Source organism: Abramis brama (genome assembly GCF_963993115.1).
Source record: "Abramis brama genome assembly, chromosome: 7".
In the NCBI taxonomy this organism is placed as follows: domain Eukaryota; kingdom Metazoa; phylum Chordata; class Actinopteri; order Cypriniformes; family Leuciscidae; genus Abramis; species Abramis brama.
Genome location: NC_139969.1, coordinates 23,560,765 through 23,576,115, shown reverse-complemented (window position 1 = coordinate 23,576,115; position 15,351 = coordinate 23,560,765). Strand labels below are relative to the sequence as shown.

Sequence of the window (15,351 nt, the reverse complement as noted above, 5' to 3'; positions counted from 1 at the left end):
TGTATTTAATTTCCACATACGGGAAAGTTATATGTGGACATGTCCGTAAAGGCAAAGCAAACAAACTGAGCAGATATTCTACCACATAATGGAAGAAAGTGAGAAGAAACAAGCCCACGTGTAATGGTCCTATATAACGAGTGCGTGTTTGTGTTTGTGTAGTTGAGTTGTACGTTGACCTGTAGAGTCGTAATGAACAGTAGCCCGAGCCACAGAGCTTGTCTCTTTAGATATGCACACATGATATGCAATTAAAAACTCCATTCACATTCCAGTGAGTCTGTCAATCAGAAGCAAATCCTTTTTGACAGAAGCCAGTGAACCGTGCCAGCTAGCCACTGAACAGGAACTCAAACAGTAATGGCTTTTGTTACCAGCAAGACCAAATTTGGATGCAATTAAGTTGACCTTAAATGAGAATATATTGATATTGTGGAGACGAGACAATAATTGGATCTCTTCTTTCAGCAAATGTACATTTTAGTTCATTAACTGACAACTGATTTAGCATCTGCTGCAAAGATAACAGTAAGAAGTTACTAGTTATATTACTCACAGGGCACTGCGGTGACTATTGTTGACCATTCTAACACATCAAAAAGTGTCAATCATCTGTAAAGCTATCTGTCAAGCGTGGTTGGTGTGGAGACGTCATCGTATGGAAAAGCATCAAGTAAAGAAAGTCACATCAGTGATGTGCAGCTCTTCATTGTGCTGTTGTGCTTGGAGCTTGACCTAGGCACAACATGAGCAAAGATCACAGCCTATGTAAACATCTCACATTTATGACAATCCACCCATGTGTGGCCGGCTGGTGTAATGTTGACATATGCTGTTGACATAGGAAAAACTCCCAGATATCCGTCAGTGGAAGGACATCTCTGTTTAAAGGGGGAGAACAAGCCATTTTTGGAGTTACCGTACAATGCTTTCAAAACGATTAAAACATGGAGGTATTAAAGCCCTAAACACTGACACCTGGTTGTGCATATTGAAATCAACATAACTTTTAATAATTCAGCAAAACTCTAACCATACTGGTAGGGATGCACCGATATGAACATTTTGGCCGATACCGATTACCGATAATTCTTTATATTTGAAAGCTGATAACTTACAAATTGGCCGATAATTCTAAATCCTAATTCTTATATAATTTTTGAGAGCCTGATTACAAAAACAAAAGTCTCACCATTAAAAGCCATGACCCAAACATCTGTTGTTCTCATTATAATTGTATGTAGCCTCTATGACAGACTTATGCTGCACATGTTGCACTTAACTGTATTTTCGTTTTTGAAGTGATTCCAATCATATTTCAAGCAATTCCAAACCATCATAGTGAACAGTGCGCATCTTGAAGTGTTTGAGCTGAAGGAAATAATACATTATTCTACATTATTCATCAGCTTTAATATATTGGCCACATTTTCTTAACAGGCCGATAACGATAACATTAAAAATGAACACATATCGGCCGATACCAATATGGTGGCCGATATATCGTGCATCCCTAATTTGGCTTTCATATTCTAAAACCCTCAGTCTAAAACTCTTTTTTTTTAAACAAATGATCAGTTAAAGGATCTGCTTAACTTGCTTAAATGTTGATCAATAAATGAAATATTATATTAACTTTTTTTTATTTACTGTGCATTTCAAATGAGGTTTGTGATGTTTGCAACCATGTTAACAAAATTTGGAGTTTAAACTCAGATTTGTGAGATTTAGTGATAAAGAAATTAAAAATGAAAAGAAGAAACACATAAATCAATAAAGATAAATTCCTTCAAGACCTCTAATGGGGGAATAAAGAATTTGATGTGTGTAAAACTATACTTTTCATCCTATGTTAAATTGACAGGTTAGTTTGCCAAACATATCTAATAGATCTTGTGATAAAAACCAAAGTGGAACACCAAAGTCTACCATATGGAAAGTCCCACATGATTTATATTTACATGCTTCAGTTTGAGCCAAGAAAAATAAAGATTTGGGATTTTTGTACAGCAAACCACTTACCATATGACATCATGTGAATGATACAGCATCAAATACAAACAGACTGCTGCATGCATTGATTTCCTCTCACATTTAGGAGTGTGGTTTGATCAGTGCTCTAAAGGCCGAGGCGGGGGGGTGGGGGGGTGGGGGGTGGGGGGGGGGCATGAATGAAATGCCCACTCAGTCTCACCCTGTCATCACATCACTCTTTCTAAGAAGCAGTGACCTGGTAAACAGAGATTACCAGAGCTAGCCTATAGCTCCTCTCTCCTTCTCTCCTAGTCAAATCAGCTTCCACTTTCAGGACTCAGATGATAAGTCTGTTAGCTCCTTTTGTTAAAAATGCACATGCATGTAATGATCATTGCAGCTGGAGTAGGGGGGGGGTTGGGTTGAGAGTGGGGTTTGAGTTCTGCTCTTGACTAACAAACACAAAAGACAACGTATTATGTCAGGGTCGACATCCTGGGACCCTCTGACATCCAGGACCACCAAAGATCTCAGTAATTTCTACTTAATTGAAAATGCCTGTGGCTAAGACACGCACACAGCAGACTTTATATTACAGAGCATGGCCCATGACAGCAATACATATTTGAGATATCTAATTTCTCATCCGTTTTTAATGTAATCTTCTTAAGAGCAGGAATCACATTTGGAATGTACTAAACACTACAAAAACACATACAGAACATTCAGGAGAATATACTCCATAGTTGTAATCAAAAGATCTTGAATTTAATTTTCTAGGTTTTTATGAAATGTTTATAGGTGTCTGTCTCGAGACAGTTTGCTAGGTATAAAAAATGTGCGTCAATAAAAAAACCACAAGCCTGTTATGCTCACCAACTCTCTATTATTTGCTGTTGCTTTAAATGCACAGGCAATTAAATCCTCTTGTATCAGCCTTGATTAATTCACTGGAAAATAAAACTGATGTAGGATTTACTTTAAAAAAATGTTCACTCAGAAATCACTACGTAAAATTCACAAATTATTACAGAGAAAGAGCAAGTAACACATTGAATTAAATGTGAAATTTTGTAGAAAGACTGAAATAGTACTTTCTTGTCAAATGTACTCCAATCATCTTTATTTTATTGTCAACTTCTAAAAATATATTTTTTTACAGTGTATGCATCATTCAAACCTTGTAGGTACAAAATGACTCCAGCTGCCAGTTGCATAAACATAGCCATTATGTCAAGACTCTGGCTAGTCATGGGGCAATCAGTCTTACGTTTTGGTTTCAAATTAGACCAGTCTACGTTTTTATGCAACTGACTTAAAATAGTTATGAACATTCTTAAAGAAAAAAAATGTGATGACTAACTTCTAAGACTAGTCTTGCAGTTTATGTAACTGGCCCCAGCCCAATTAATCAGACTTGTGCTGTGACATCAGCTGACAGCGCACAGACCGTACACACAAGCAAAACCTGTGAAATTTGGGCCTCTCGCCATTCCTTAAAACCACATCAACGACAGACTTACAAGACAATGAGTCATGCGTAGTGTTAACAGCTTGCTTGCATTATCTCATTGGCCGTAATAACTTTGAGCCTGCAAACTCCATTAATGCAGCGACTTGAGCGCCAGCTGAAAGTCGTTAGCCATGAAATAAATAATTCGCTTTGATATAGGTCGGTTTCAGCGGAGTGGTTTTGTTGGCCATTAATGGTCAGGGGCTGCATCTCTGCCGGTTTTCATAATCCCAAACAGACTGTAATCCAATCTCTCCAGAGTACCCTTCAAGACCACTCTCGACTTCCTTAACAGCAGCACTCATGTAAAGCACACATCAGAGGTGCAGATTCAGATTCAGCAAGTTCTGTACGGCGTCTTCAGATTCAGATTGAATTGCCTTTGCATTTATTTGCTTGGGAAACACTCTCTTAGCAAAGCAACACTGTGTCTTGTGTCCCGAGCAGGTTGCATGATAAGCACAGGGCGATAAGAACCAAACTGTATAGCACAGGAAGTGTGGAGCATTAAGTTCAGATAGTGTGTACAAAGTTGCTTTATTTTTTTCTTGATCCTCGCAGCAATAACTTCAGGCTCGTTTAAACGTGTACCTTTCAATGCACAAAAAGCATTGCGCTAGACAAACACAGACTTTCCTGCATTTACACGTTTTGCAGAAAATCCACAACAAAGTGCAGAACAACTGAACGCTTATGAACCGGCGTGTGTCTCGAAGGCTCGGAACTAAAATCCATAGTGTATGAATAAAGACACAGTGCTTGTTTTTATATCTTTCTGTCCACATCAAACAGAAAGAGTGCGGGCCGCAGTGTTTTGGGATCTGAGCAGAGCAGGTAGGGAGGAAGGTAATCAGAAGGGGGTCTATGTGCACAGACTGCATCAGTCCCACTGGTACCGTGACCCCCGTTTAGCCACATACCATCAATTTCTGTCTATTTGTTCTGGAGATACCACACACCACTGTCACAATCTCACTTGTTTGCTCTGCTGTGTCCCTCCACCACTACCCCCATCTCTCTCTCTCTCTCTCTCTCTTTCTTACTCCTCTAACTCCAGCTCCCCTCCTCCCTCTCTTTCTGAATTGCTAAGATGAAAAATCTCGAGTGGAGTTGATATAGGCTGACTTGCCTCTGCAGTAAAATTACACTATATAGATTACATCTGAAAGCCCTTCCCCTCCTTCCCTCCCTACCCCCGCCAACCTCTCTACCCTGGTTTTATAAACTCAGCAAAGATATTAACAATTTACTGCTTCACATCAAAATTACATCTAACAAATGAATCACTGAAACAATGCAATGAAATTGCGCTTTCAAGGATTTTTAAAAATAAGGTCTGTCACTAAAAATGGGATTAATCCATAAAACATTTCACTGTGTATGTGACTGCACTTAGACATGGATATGAGACCTATGGCAGTGAATCAAGAAGCATTGAAAGGAATAATACAACCCCCAACCCCCACTCTATCACCCCACAGTAACCCTACCCCCTCCTCATTCACACACACACACACACACACACACACACACTCTCTCTCTCTCTCTCGTCTACCCCATCTCTCTTTATCCTGCGCACATGCACTACACACACACACACAGTAACAGCACCATCATTAGGGGAAATAGAAGAATACAAACCCCACATAGGCTATCTCTGTTATTCCTCAGGGAACTTGAAGGATCAATTAATTCCGTAGGTACAAAGCATTAAACACAAATATGATGTGAACAGCATTAATAAACATATACATACATATGGTTACTATGTAGTTAGTGCGTGTTGGGTAAAGGACAGTTTGTTGATGCCCATGAGTTTGGGGCTGTGATGATGAGCAGGTGTTTTTGAGTAAGCGAGTGCTACTTCTAGCTACCAACTTATTTAGTGCGATCTAATTATTTGCATATTATTTACAGTCCATAAGCGGTCTCTATGACAACCCGTAGAGGCGCTTTTTAAATTCGCGACGTAAATGGCACGTGAAAATGCTAATGTGCTCATTTAACAGTTAAATATATAAACGTTTATATTCAGGGAAAAAAAAGAAATAATAAAACAATAAACAAAGTCACCAGGTTTGGAAACATTTTTGGTCTCGCGCGCTCAATCGCTCCTACTTTCTCCGACTCACTGTGACAGTCGGGTGAAGTACAAACTTTGAACAAGTCCTCGACAGTCGGCATTAAAGTTCAAACCGGCCAAACTCAAACAAAACACATAAATGAAGAGCATGCATCATGAAATGAAGCTTTACCTTATTGCAGTACGGAGAGTCCGAATAGTGAGACTGTCCCAGTCGGGAAGGATCTGTTGCTGATGGTGGTGGAGGTTGAGGATAAAATCTCACGTCCATTTCAGTAAAAACATCAACCGGCCCCTATTGCCTTTCCACTAGAAAATGTGTTCCTCGCTTACTCAGAAATCGCAACGCAAATAAGAGAAGAAGGTGCCAACTGAAGACTGAAAGAGGCTGTCTATTGCGCCTCACATCCGTTCCGCGGTTTTCACAAAAACTTTTATATGAACCTTTACCTCAGTCGTCTTACAATAGAGAGATACCGCGGGAAAAAAGTGCTCAGGTTTGAAGAGAACAAGAGCATCTGGTGAGTCTATGTTGACTGCTGTGAGTAGAGATGTGTATCTTCTTGGTGCAGCTGTGGCTCAGAGTAACTGCTCTATGGAGAGAAGCGAGCGCTTTGCCAATGTTCACACACAAAAGACTCGCAAGCCACGCGGCGGTACCGCTGAGCGGCCACAGGGGGCGCTGCGACGCGCGCGGACTGCGCTCCTGCTTCAGGATTTGCATCACTTTGCGTATGATACTGTCTGAACATATGCTGACGGAAGATTCCGTTTAGATGTGCCAGTATCGCTCTTCAAAACAAACATATTTTTGACAGGAGTGTCTTTCACCGCATTAGAATGTTATCGTGAAATGTAAACAAGAGTCTCCAGCACTGGGTGCATTAGGCCTGTGAACAACTATAGGCTACTTCCAAAGTGGAATTTAAAATACGTTATAATAAAACAATCTATCTTACATAAATTCACAATTAAATTAAACTCTAAAACCTGCTAAAAAATAAAAGTAGGCAAAATCATGTAAACTGGCATCATCTTTCTTAAGTTGTTTTTATTGAAGAGCAAGCAGTTCTTGAAAGTTGTGGAATCATCCAATTAAGCACTATTCATTGTTTAAATGTGTTGATACTCCTATAGTGGCTGAAAACCACTGGTCTACATTTTACTGATAGCAGTGGCAATCCTAAATAAAAGGAATCTGGAAACTGTTATCCATCCCTTCATCTATACTGCCATATAAACATCCACTCCTGGTTTTTCATTTTCCCCTCTCCAGTCGCTGCTCCCCACACAAACAAACAAAAATAAAATAGGCGCAATATGTTTTTAAAAGTGAAAAATTCTAAAAGATTAGTTTACTAATTTAAATGTGACATTACATAACACTGCGTCACCTAGGTAGGGTCCCTGTAACTTAACACTGCATGGTCATAATAAATTATAAACCTTTTATGGTATTTCACATGCTTTGTCCAAGGACTTCTAAAGTTTTTGTTTTTATTTTTGTTGTTGTTGTGTATTGCTTTTAATGAAATATAAACTGACTTTAAATGTGACTCCTGTTTATATATTATTATTATTATTATTATTTTATTAATGCATAAAGATAGAGTGATTGCCTTCAGAAAACAGAAACAGAACAATTATAGTTTCTGAAATCTTTTTCTCCACTGTAATTAGGAGAAACAGTCTCAATTGACAGGAAATCTCAAGAAGGCTAATCAATGAAGATGAGTTATTAGCAACAACCAAAGCTGCTTTTACAGAATTAAAATAGAAAGCTGACAGGCTTCACTACTCGCTTCAGACCTCAGCACATAGTCTATTAAGCAGCTCTGTGCACAGGCATAAATAAGATTGAGCTATTCCAGATTCTACTTATGCTCTTAAAATTCAAGATACGCATTCTTTGAAACATTGTGCGCTGGGTCATGTTGCAAAATTGCACAACGTAAAAAAGGCTATTTTAAGGGGGGAACTATAGCTACATGATATTATTTCATGATCTATCTATATATCGATCTATCTATCTCTATCTTTTTCTCTCGCTTTCATTTGTTTAGGAACTATAGGTTATCAAAGCTTGAGAGAAACACAAAAAACAATGCCGTCTATGACAGAGCATAATGTTTTTTGCAGAAAATGAGTAGCCCATGTTTCCTCAGACAAATGGAAATGAAGGAGGTGCAGGTGGTCCTATTTCTTGTCAATTACATTCGAGAAATTGGTAATATTCATCATTTATCATTGATGATTATGATGATGATGGTGAGGTTGATGATGATAGAGATACACAGTGCTGCTGTTGGTATAATGTTTTTGGCAATGAATGCACCAAAGCAGAATGTATTATTACAGTGGCCTTTCTGCATCAAAAGCCACAGTAAAAGAAAGTCTGCTTTGGTTCTGTTTGGATACAGGCCGTTGAACGTTGAATGCTAGTGCACACAACAGCTTGCTTTTTTGTGGTCAAAGTCATGTCAGCATTTTTTTCAAAGGCTGTTAATCTCTGAACAATGTGTGACTGGCAGCCAAAAAAAAAAAAAACACAAAAAAACCCCACATTATGGCTTCATGACATTCTCAGCCATAAAATCTAACTTTATTCTTTTATTATTAAAAAGATGGGCTACAAACATATGTGTCCAAGAGCTAAAAGTTGAGTTTAACAGTTCACACTTTCACAACACCACGTAAAGGCATGCATGTATGAATCTCAAAAAGTTCTGTTGTACAGTGAGGTAGCTTGATAAATGTGGCAGACAATTTCAGAGCTGAAGAAATTTGAGAAATCATTAACATTTAAGCTATGCTGACATTTTGTTAAAGAACAATATGGTGCCCACATCGGGTGAATAAATGTACAATGAGGTTTCTATTCCATTAACCTTTGAGTATCAGCTGGCATTTGAAGCATTGTGTTGGCAGACTAGCACTCAGCTATCACATCACGAGAGAGCTCGTAAATAGACTTATTTCAATTGGATGACACAGTGTTAATTTATCAAATGTGGAACAAGAGGTGAACAAAGGAGAATGACTAGGATATTAGTTGAAGAATTTGTTCAGTTTTACTCCCCATACACTGCCAAACTATTTGTGGATGAGACTTTCTTTTGGGAAGGGTGTTTGGTTGGAGGTTGAGTCTATGGGGAAGTTCCATTTTAGTCAATATTAATTCAACGGATGTACACAGAACCAAAAATCAATAGGATTTCACAATGTGAAACATCTGATAGCTACAAATATTATCACCAGTGTTAAACCAACTTCCTCGCAGCTGAAGTTCATCAGAATTCAGTGAATCAGGTCATTTATAAAAGTGCATGTTCATTCACTCTGAATTCATTTCAAAACACACGCGTGCCAGCCAGAGTTTGGGTTTGACTTGTGGTTGAACAAAAAGATTCAGATTATTTTTTATAATTGCAAAACCCAGTCTGTTCAGAGGTCAGTTCCTAATTGTATGAGCAATAGTTACTCTGATTGCCTATTGTTTTGTCTCTTGTGTATTTGAAAGAGCATGAGCATGTGCCAGTGCTGGATACTTGGAATCATAACTTTGCCTCAGAAACAGGCATCTCCTGAATGTTAACTTCCCATCCCCCACCATATTACCTATTAAGTACATTCAAACAACCCCCTTGCACACACACCCTTCCCCCATAAAAAATGTAAAACCTCCCCCATGCACTGCAGTTTGATTTGTGTGAATATGTATACAGTCACAAATCTATATCTAGCACACACTGCACACACACCCGGTGGATTAGTGCAGTTTTTAATTACTTTTACTTGATCGAATCCTTAAAAATGTCTTTCACTGTAACCTGAAGTATTCAAGTTGATTCAGTCATATAAATAACATTGTTGGCTCAAATAAAACCAGTTACTTTAAATGTTACCACATGAAGCACATTTTTTAGGTTTCCTTACAAAACATTTTTACAATGTACCTGCTGTCTTAAACTATAATAACTTCAAGATATAGCCAGATAATCCTTCAAAAGCACATAGATGAATGTTTTCTTTAATAAATCATAAACATTTGCACATTGTGCATATCTATTCGATTTCAAGAAACTTGATTTTCAGCAAATGCTTTTTGACATCTTTTTAAATTGTCTGTGAGATGCATGTGAAGGTATTAAAATGTATTGGTGCTGCCTGGAAAAGGCAGAATACCCATAGAGAGAAAGAAACTAAAATAAAACTAAAATCAAACATTTTAATGCTAAAAGTAAATTTAGGTATCACAATATGTACAGTAAGGAATTTGTATTCATTTTAAGATAATCTAAATATTACATTTAACAGTGTTATTAAATGATTAGTGTTTTCAAAGATCAACTGTAATTGAACATAATTTATGCATATTTCCAACATATAGACCTGATGTAGCCCCGCCCCTTTTCAGCATGAAGGGAAGATCTTACAGATTTATAAATGAACCGCTTGTTTTAAAATCTACTGACATTTGTTATGAAATCTGCTTCAAAAATTACGGTGCTCATGATAACTTGATAATTACACACAATTTAATTTAGTTCATTTAGTTTAGTTGGGTCAACACAATTTGGTAGGTTTAAGACAAATTAATTTACTCTAGTATGTTAACCTTAACTTTATAGCATTAGTATAACTAATTTTGTTCACGTTAGTGTAATTTAAAAAAAAAAATTTTTATTAATTTACTGAGATTTAAAGTTCTTGTGTTCAATCAAGCAATGACATTCATTATTATACTCTTATGTATTTTAAGATCAAATATGATCATATACTAATGTCAGTAGACAATAGCTCAGATCAACGCTCTTCTGCATAATGCATGGTAAAAACATTTCAGAAACTCCTATATATCCTATATATACTCCTAAATATCCTACATAACTGAACATTAAACACTAACATAAATTACCAACATCTTTTTCCTTACTGAAAAACACATAAAATATCACTTAATTGCTAAACTTACTCCCCTACTTTAGTCCCTAGCAAAGCATGCTGGGAAATACAGATCAACTGCTCAGTTAGTTATGTCAACAAAAAAATTATTCATAGTTTTAACACACATGAATTAAGTAAAGTTCAGTTTTAAATATTAGTTTGATTGAACACAATTAAAGTAAGTTGTGGCAATAAAACTTAACTTTAGCTCATTCAATCAAATTATTGATCGAGTGTATATAGACAATATTCAGATTGGCTGCCAATATGTATTAATGTATTTCAAAGTGTTACCCTTAATCCCCCTTATATTGAATATTTGATTAGATTCTTTCCACAGACTTTTAAAGTGAGCATTAAGCATTGCGTATGAATTCTGCAGTGTCTTTGAGCAGAATTAGCAAGATAAGCATTTTAGCACCATGAAATCACAGAATGCCCGCTTGCTGCTGCAGAGACATTATGTAGGGTCATGCTTTCACACTGACAGCGTCTTAATCCAGTGAAACATTGTATGCATCTCACCTGCAGGCTGTGGGTGAGGTATCATCACTGCATCAGGCTGAATACATCATATCATACATTCAAATTTATTCTCTCCTTCCTTTTTCTTCTGTTTCACCCTCTTCCTATTTTTGATGAGCTCTGTTACATCAAAAAAATGTATCTAACACCAAATGTAATCATCTCCCACTGCTCAACCACCCACACATAAACACACACTTTCTCACACACACACACACACACACACACACACACACACACACACACACACACACACACACGCACACACATGCGGTGATCTGTCTGTCTTTCAATAGATGAATGTCAAGTAGTGTACATTGAATACATTTGCACTTTCGTTGCTCAGGGGCCATTCTGCATTCAGGGTTTCTTCCATTTTCCTTCTCCATAAATCTCATCATTTAATGCATTTGTTGCCAGTACATTTTCTCGTAAATTCATGGACGCATTTACATCATATTGGTCTAAGCTTGATTTGGTCCATTTCCTGAAAACTTTCGTTAACTTGCTGAATATCCTGTTAGTGCTACATCAATTCTCTCATTCAGACCTGCTAAATGCATATAAGCCTTGCATTGTGTTTGAGGCCGTGGGAGAAATTCCTGACAAAATGATGTATTATTTGTGTAATGATTCATTTTTGTGACATCAACATCAGTGCGTCACTTGTGTGTTTTTTCGAGCACTACATATATGTGTTGTAGTGTGCGTTTGTATGTGCAGTGTGTATCAGATAAAAACTGATTGTGCCAGAAATGACAGCCTGTCCAGTTCTCTGTTGATATCAACCCTTTCAGACTCCCCTGCTTCTGATTTTCACATCCGTCACCAAGACAACCAGATTATTTTGAATCTATCAGATCAAATTCAATTTTGCTTTTGATTTTGGATCGGGAAGTCTCTTGCCTGTCACATAGTGTAGACTGGAGATACTGCCTGAAGACTTAAGAATTTGACAAGGCTGCTATTTTACACTAGAGTGGGAAGTTAATTTCTGGGGTCCTCTTGTTTTTCCAAAACCTGAGGCCTGGAACACATATACACAGAGTTAATGGGTTTCTAAAATAATTCAAAACAGCAGGAAGGAAGCGGAATGTGAAGAGTTTGACTTCAACTCTTTAATATGCCATATGTTTGTAATATTTTCTCTGTCATAAATTTATTTTCGTGATTATTGCTAGGTTCCACTGCATTTCTCTTGCTGTGTTCCACTTCATATTAATAGATGTTGCTCAGATATCACTTTAAAGCTCATGAGCCTTATTAGGTGACATGCCGTTATGTCATTGTCAGTTTTTGGTGACTGACTTATGTGTGCGCAGCTGTCTACACAAACTACATTGTGTGTAAGTGAGAGGGTGTGTGTACATGTCTGTTTATGGGCCTGCTAAATAACCTGTGTATTTTTGTGTGCATATATATACATACAACTTATCTTTGTTCCACATCTCATCCCTATATCAGAAAAACAATAATATATTTTGATATGGCAGCAAATATATAATATAGTATAATGTAATATAATATAATATCCTCCAGGGAACCAGGAATAGACTTCTGTCCACTGTAGTGGACATTATATTTTAGTGACAGTTTTAAGTCTGGATGAGCACATTCAGGGATTTTCAGAGATTCCAAATATTTGGAGGTTTCAACATGACAACTGCCTCTCCTTGGTCTTTAAAAATGTCTGACAATAATTTAGTGATCAAATGTAGCACTCATATGGAAATATTTTGTAATTATCACTTAAATCTGACAAATTTTCTAATTGTTTGTCAACAAAATCAACAACTCACTAGAATGTTATGGGGTTTCTAATCAAAATGTGACTTTCTGTTACAAAACAGGGCATTGATTTCATACATGTCCACTGTAGAGGACGTCAGGGCTTAAAGGTGAACTAAGTAACTTTTTTATCTTAACCGAACAGCTTCGGAGTCATTGGAATGGTTATATGACTGTTTTCGGGTTGAATGGTGGTCTTCTCGCACCCCTCGAGCGCCTGTGAGACGAAAAACCACCCTTGCAACTTTGGGCCATCAGGAAGTATCGCGTGATATCAGGTCTCGCGATGTAACAAACTGCTTTACGGCACTGCACACATATACTATCTAAACATTTATATGCTAGCCTTCTGTGTATTATACATACCTCAGTGGACATGGCTCCGTGCGTTCGCCGGGTTCTTTGAAAACAAATGCACATGACCAGCGGGAGAAGATGGGACGAGCCAACGAGTTTTAACGACAGTGTTGTCAAATATCTATTCCGAAGCTGTAGGGGGAGCTCTATAGAGAAACCCGCGAGCAAAAAGCGAGAAAACAGCGAAGAAGTCGGCAAAGCTGCATAATGCAGCTTTAAAGCATGTTTATCAGGCATTTTGGGAGATACAACAAGTGAATAGGGAAAGAAATTATATATCAATATTCCTATGAAATATATATTATTATGAAAATGTTGCCAATTATTACTCCCATTTATACACTTCTTTTTCATTACATGTTGCCCTAAGAACACGTTAATATGCAAATTAGATACAATGTATTAAATGGCACTACCCATTTATGGTCATTTTACCCACATATTGCATAAAATAAAATGGTATATCAATTCATTCTATTATATATTTCATAACATAGTTGAGAATCATCTTTATACAAAGTTTGGTTAAAAAAAATCTTGAAACCTAAAAATTGATTGGTGAATGAAAAAAACCCCTATTTTTTTGCCTATGTCATTTAATCTCTTTTAATCCACTAAAGAGGACATAGCATAACACATAAATAAAATATCATTATTAAAAAATGTTTTCTTTTCCATTTGTTTCTTATCCTCTAAACAATGTAATGACATAAAAAAAACTAAATTAACATAACTTTTTATAAGTATATTTTTATAGTATATAAGTTATATAAGTATATAAGTGTATATACATTTTATATTATAATATATTATATTATCATAAATTTTTTAAATATAAAAATATAAAACCAGGACATATTACACTAAAAATAACACATTATTATAAACACTGTTATATAGAGGCTCGTGTTCTCTACATATAGCAACATTATGAATAGCTGAATAGCAGCTTCAGACATTCAGACCGGAACCCAGCAGAGCACCCTATGTTTCTAACTAGAGCTGAAGTTCGTCATTGGTTCATTAGTTCTTATTAGGGAGAGCGCATTATCAGCCATCGCTCTCACTGTAGGTCCTTATTCATATGTGTTCATAAAAGCCCTGAATATGTCGACATAACTAAGCTAATTTGGTATTCTTGATGTGATTTATCCTTTATTCTAAAGATATCTCGCAATGAAAAGACAATGAAAGTATGCATGAGAAGTGGGTTTTTGCTAGTATTGATGTATTATAGCCTGGGTTTGAGTTATACAGTGAGGGGGAGGGGAGGGGGAGCGTGGCCTCATCAGCAGTTTGTTCCACTGGGTTTCATTCCATTCTCTACAGACTGATTTGACCCCATTGTTACACTCACACACATACACACACAATAAAATGAGCATAACACACACAAACCCACACTTACACCACAAACATCCGACCACACCTCATATAGTCATGCATGCACAAACACGCACATACACACATGTGCGTACTCGCACACACACGCACACACACAGAATTAAATTATTGTACTACACACATGTAGACACACAAATAAATTAACATGGTACACACCACACACACATACTCACTCAACGCATGAGCGCTCTAACACAATGACACAATGAGATTGATTCAGCCTCTTAAAGCGGGCACATCATCATTAAATAAAATAATGTCACAGGGACTCATGGAAAATAGATTCTCTCTGGCATCCTCTCTTCATCATTCACAGTCTCAAACCAAATACATTCCAGTCCACTCGGTGTGCTCCTCCTCATCTTCAACTGGAAAACCTTCATAGTGGAGCACAAAATTCAGTGTAATGTGAAGTCAAATTCAGAAAGAGGTCATTCAATAAAACGGCCCTGTTCCTCTTTGATAAAATATCTTTTTTTGTAAGATTTCAAACATTCTATGACACAAAACTATGTGTTTAAGTGTTTATCAATTACACTGTGCTATCTCATGCTAAGTTTGCACAATTTAATATAAGAGCCTTAAGAAAGGTTATCGGGTTGATGGTAAGAGGGTTGACAGTTTTAAAGTTTAATTTGACATTACAAGCCTCATGAAATTACACGGTGCTCCAAATAATTTAATGCCAACATTTTTACCAGAATATATTTTTTAATTATCACTTGTTTACATGAAATTATGTTAACAGGGTTAACATAAT

The 15,351-nt window shown here is 37.0% G+C and overlaps 1 protein-coding gene across 2 annotated transcripts in view; it reads right to left on the bottom strand.

Moving 5' to 3' along the window:
• Positions 1–6,244, bottom strand: part of tox (thymocyte selection-associated high mobility group box) — a 57,258-nt gene extending 51,014 nt beyond the window's left edge. Inside the window, exon 1 of one of the 2 annotated variants that reach the window (XM_084120783.1) lies at positions 5,743–6,244. In XM_084120783.1, the coding sequence (XP_083976909.1) occupies positions 5,743–5,841 (99 nt within the window). In that variant the 5' untranslated portion in view covers positions 5,842–6,244. The remainder of the gene's footprint in view (positions 1–5,742) is intronic. The other variant, XM_084120784.1, reaches the window with a different exon arrangement.
• Positions 6,245–15,351: the final 9,107 nt, after the last annotated feature.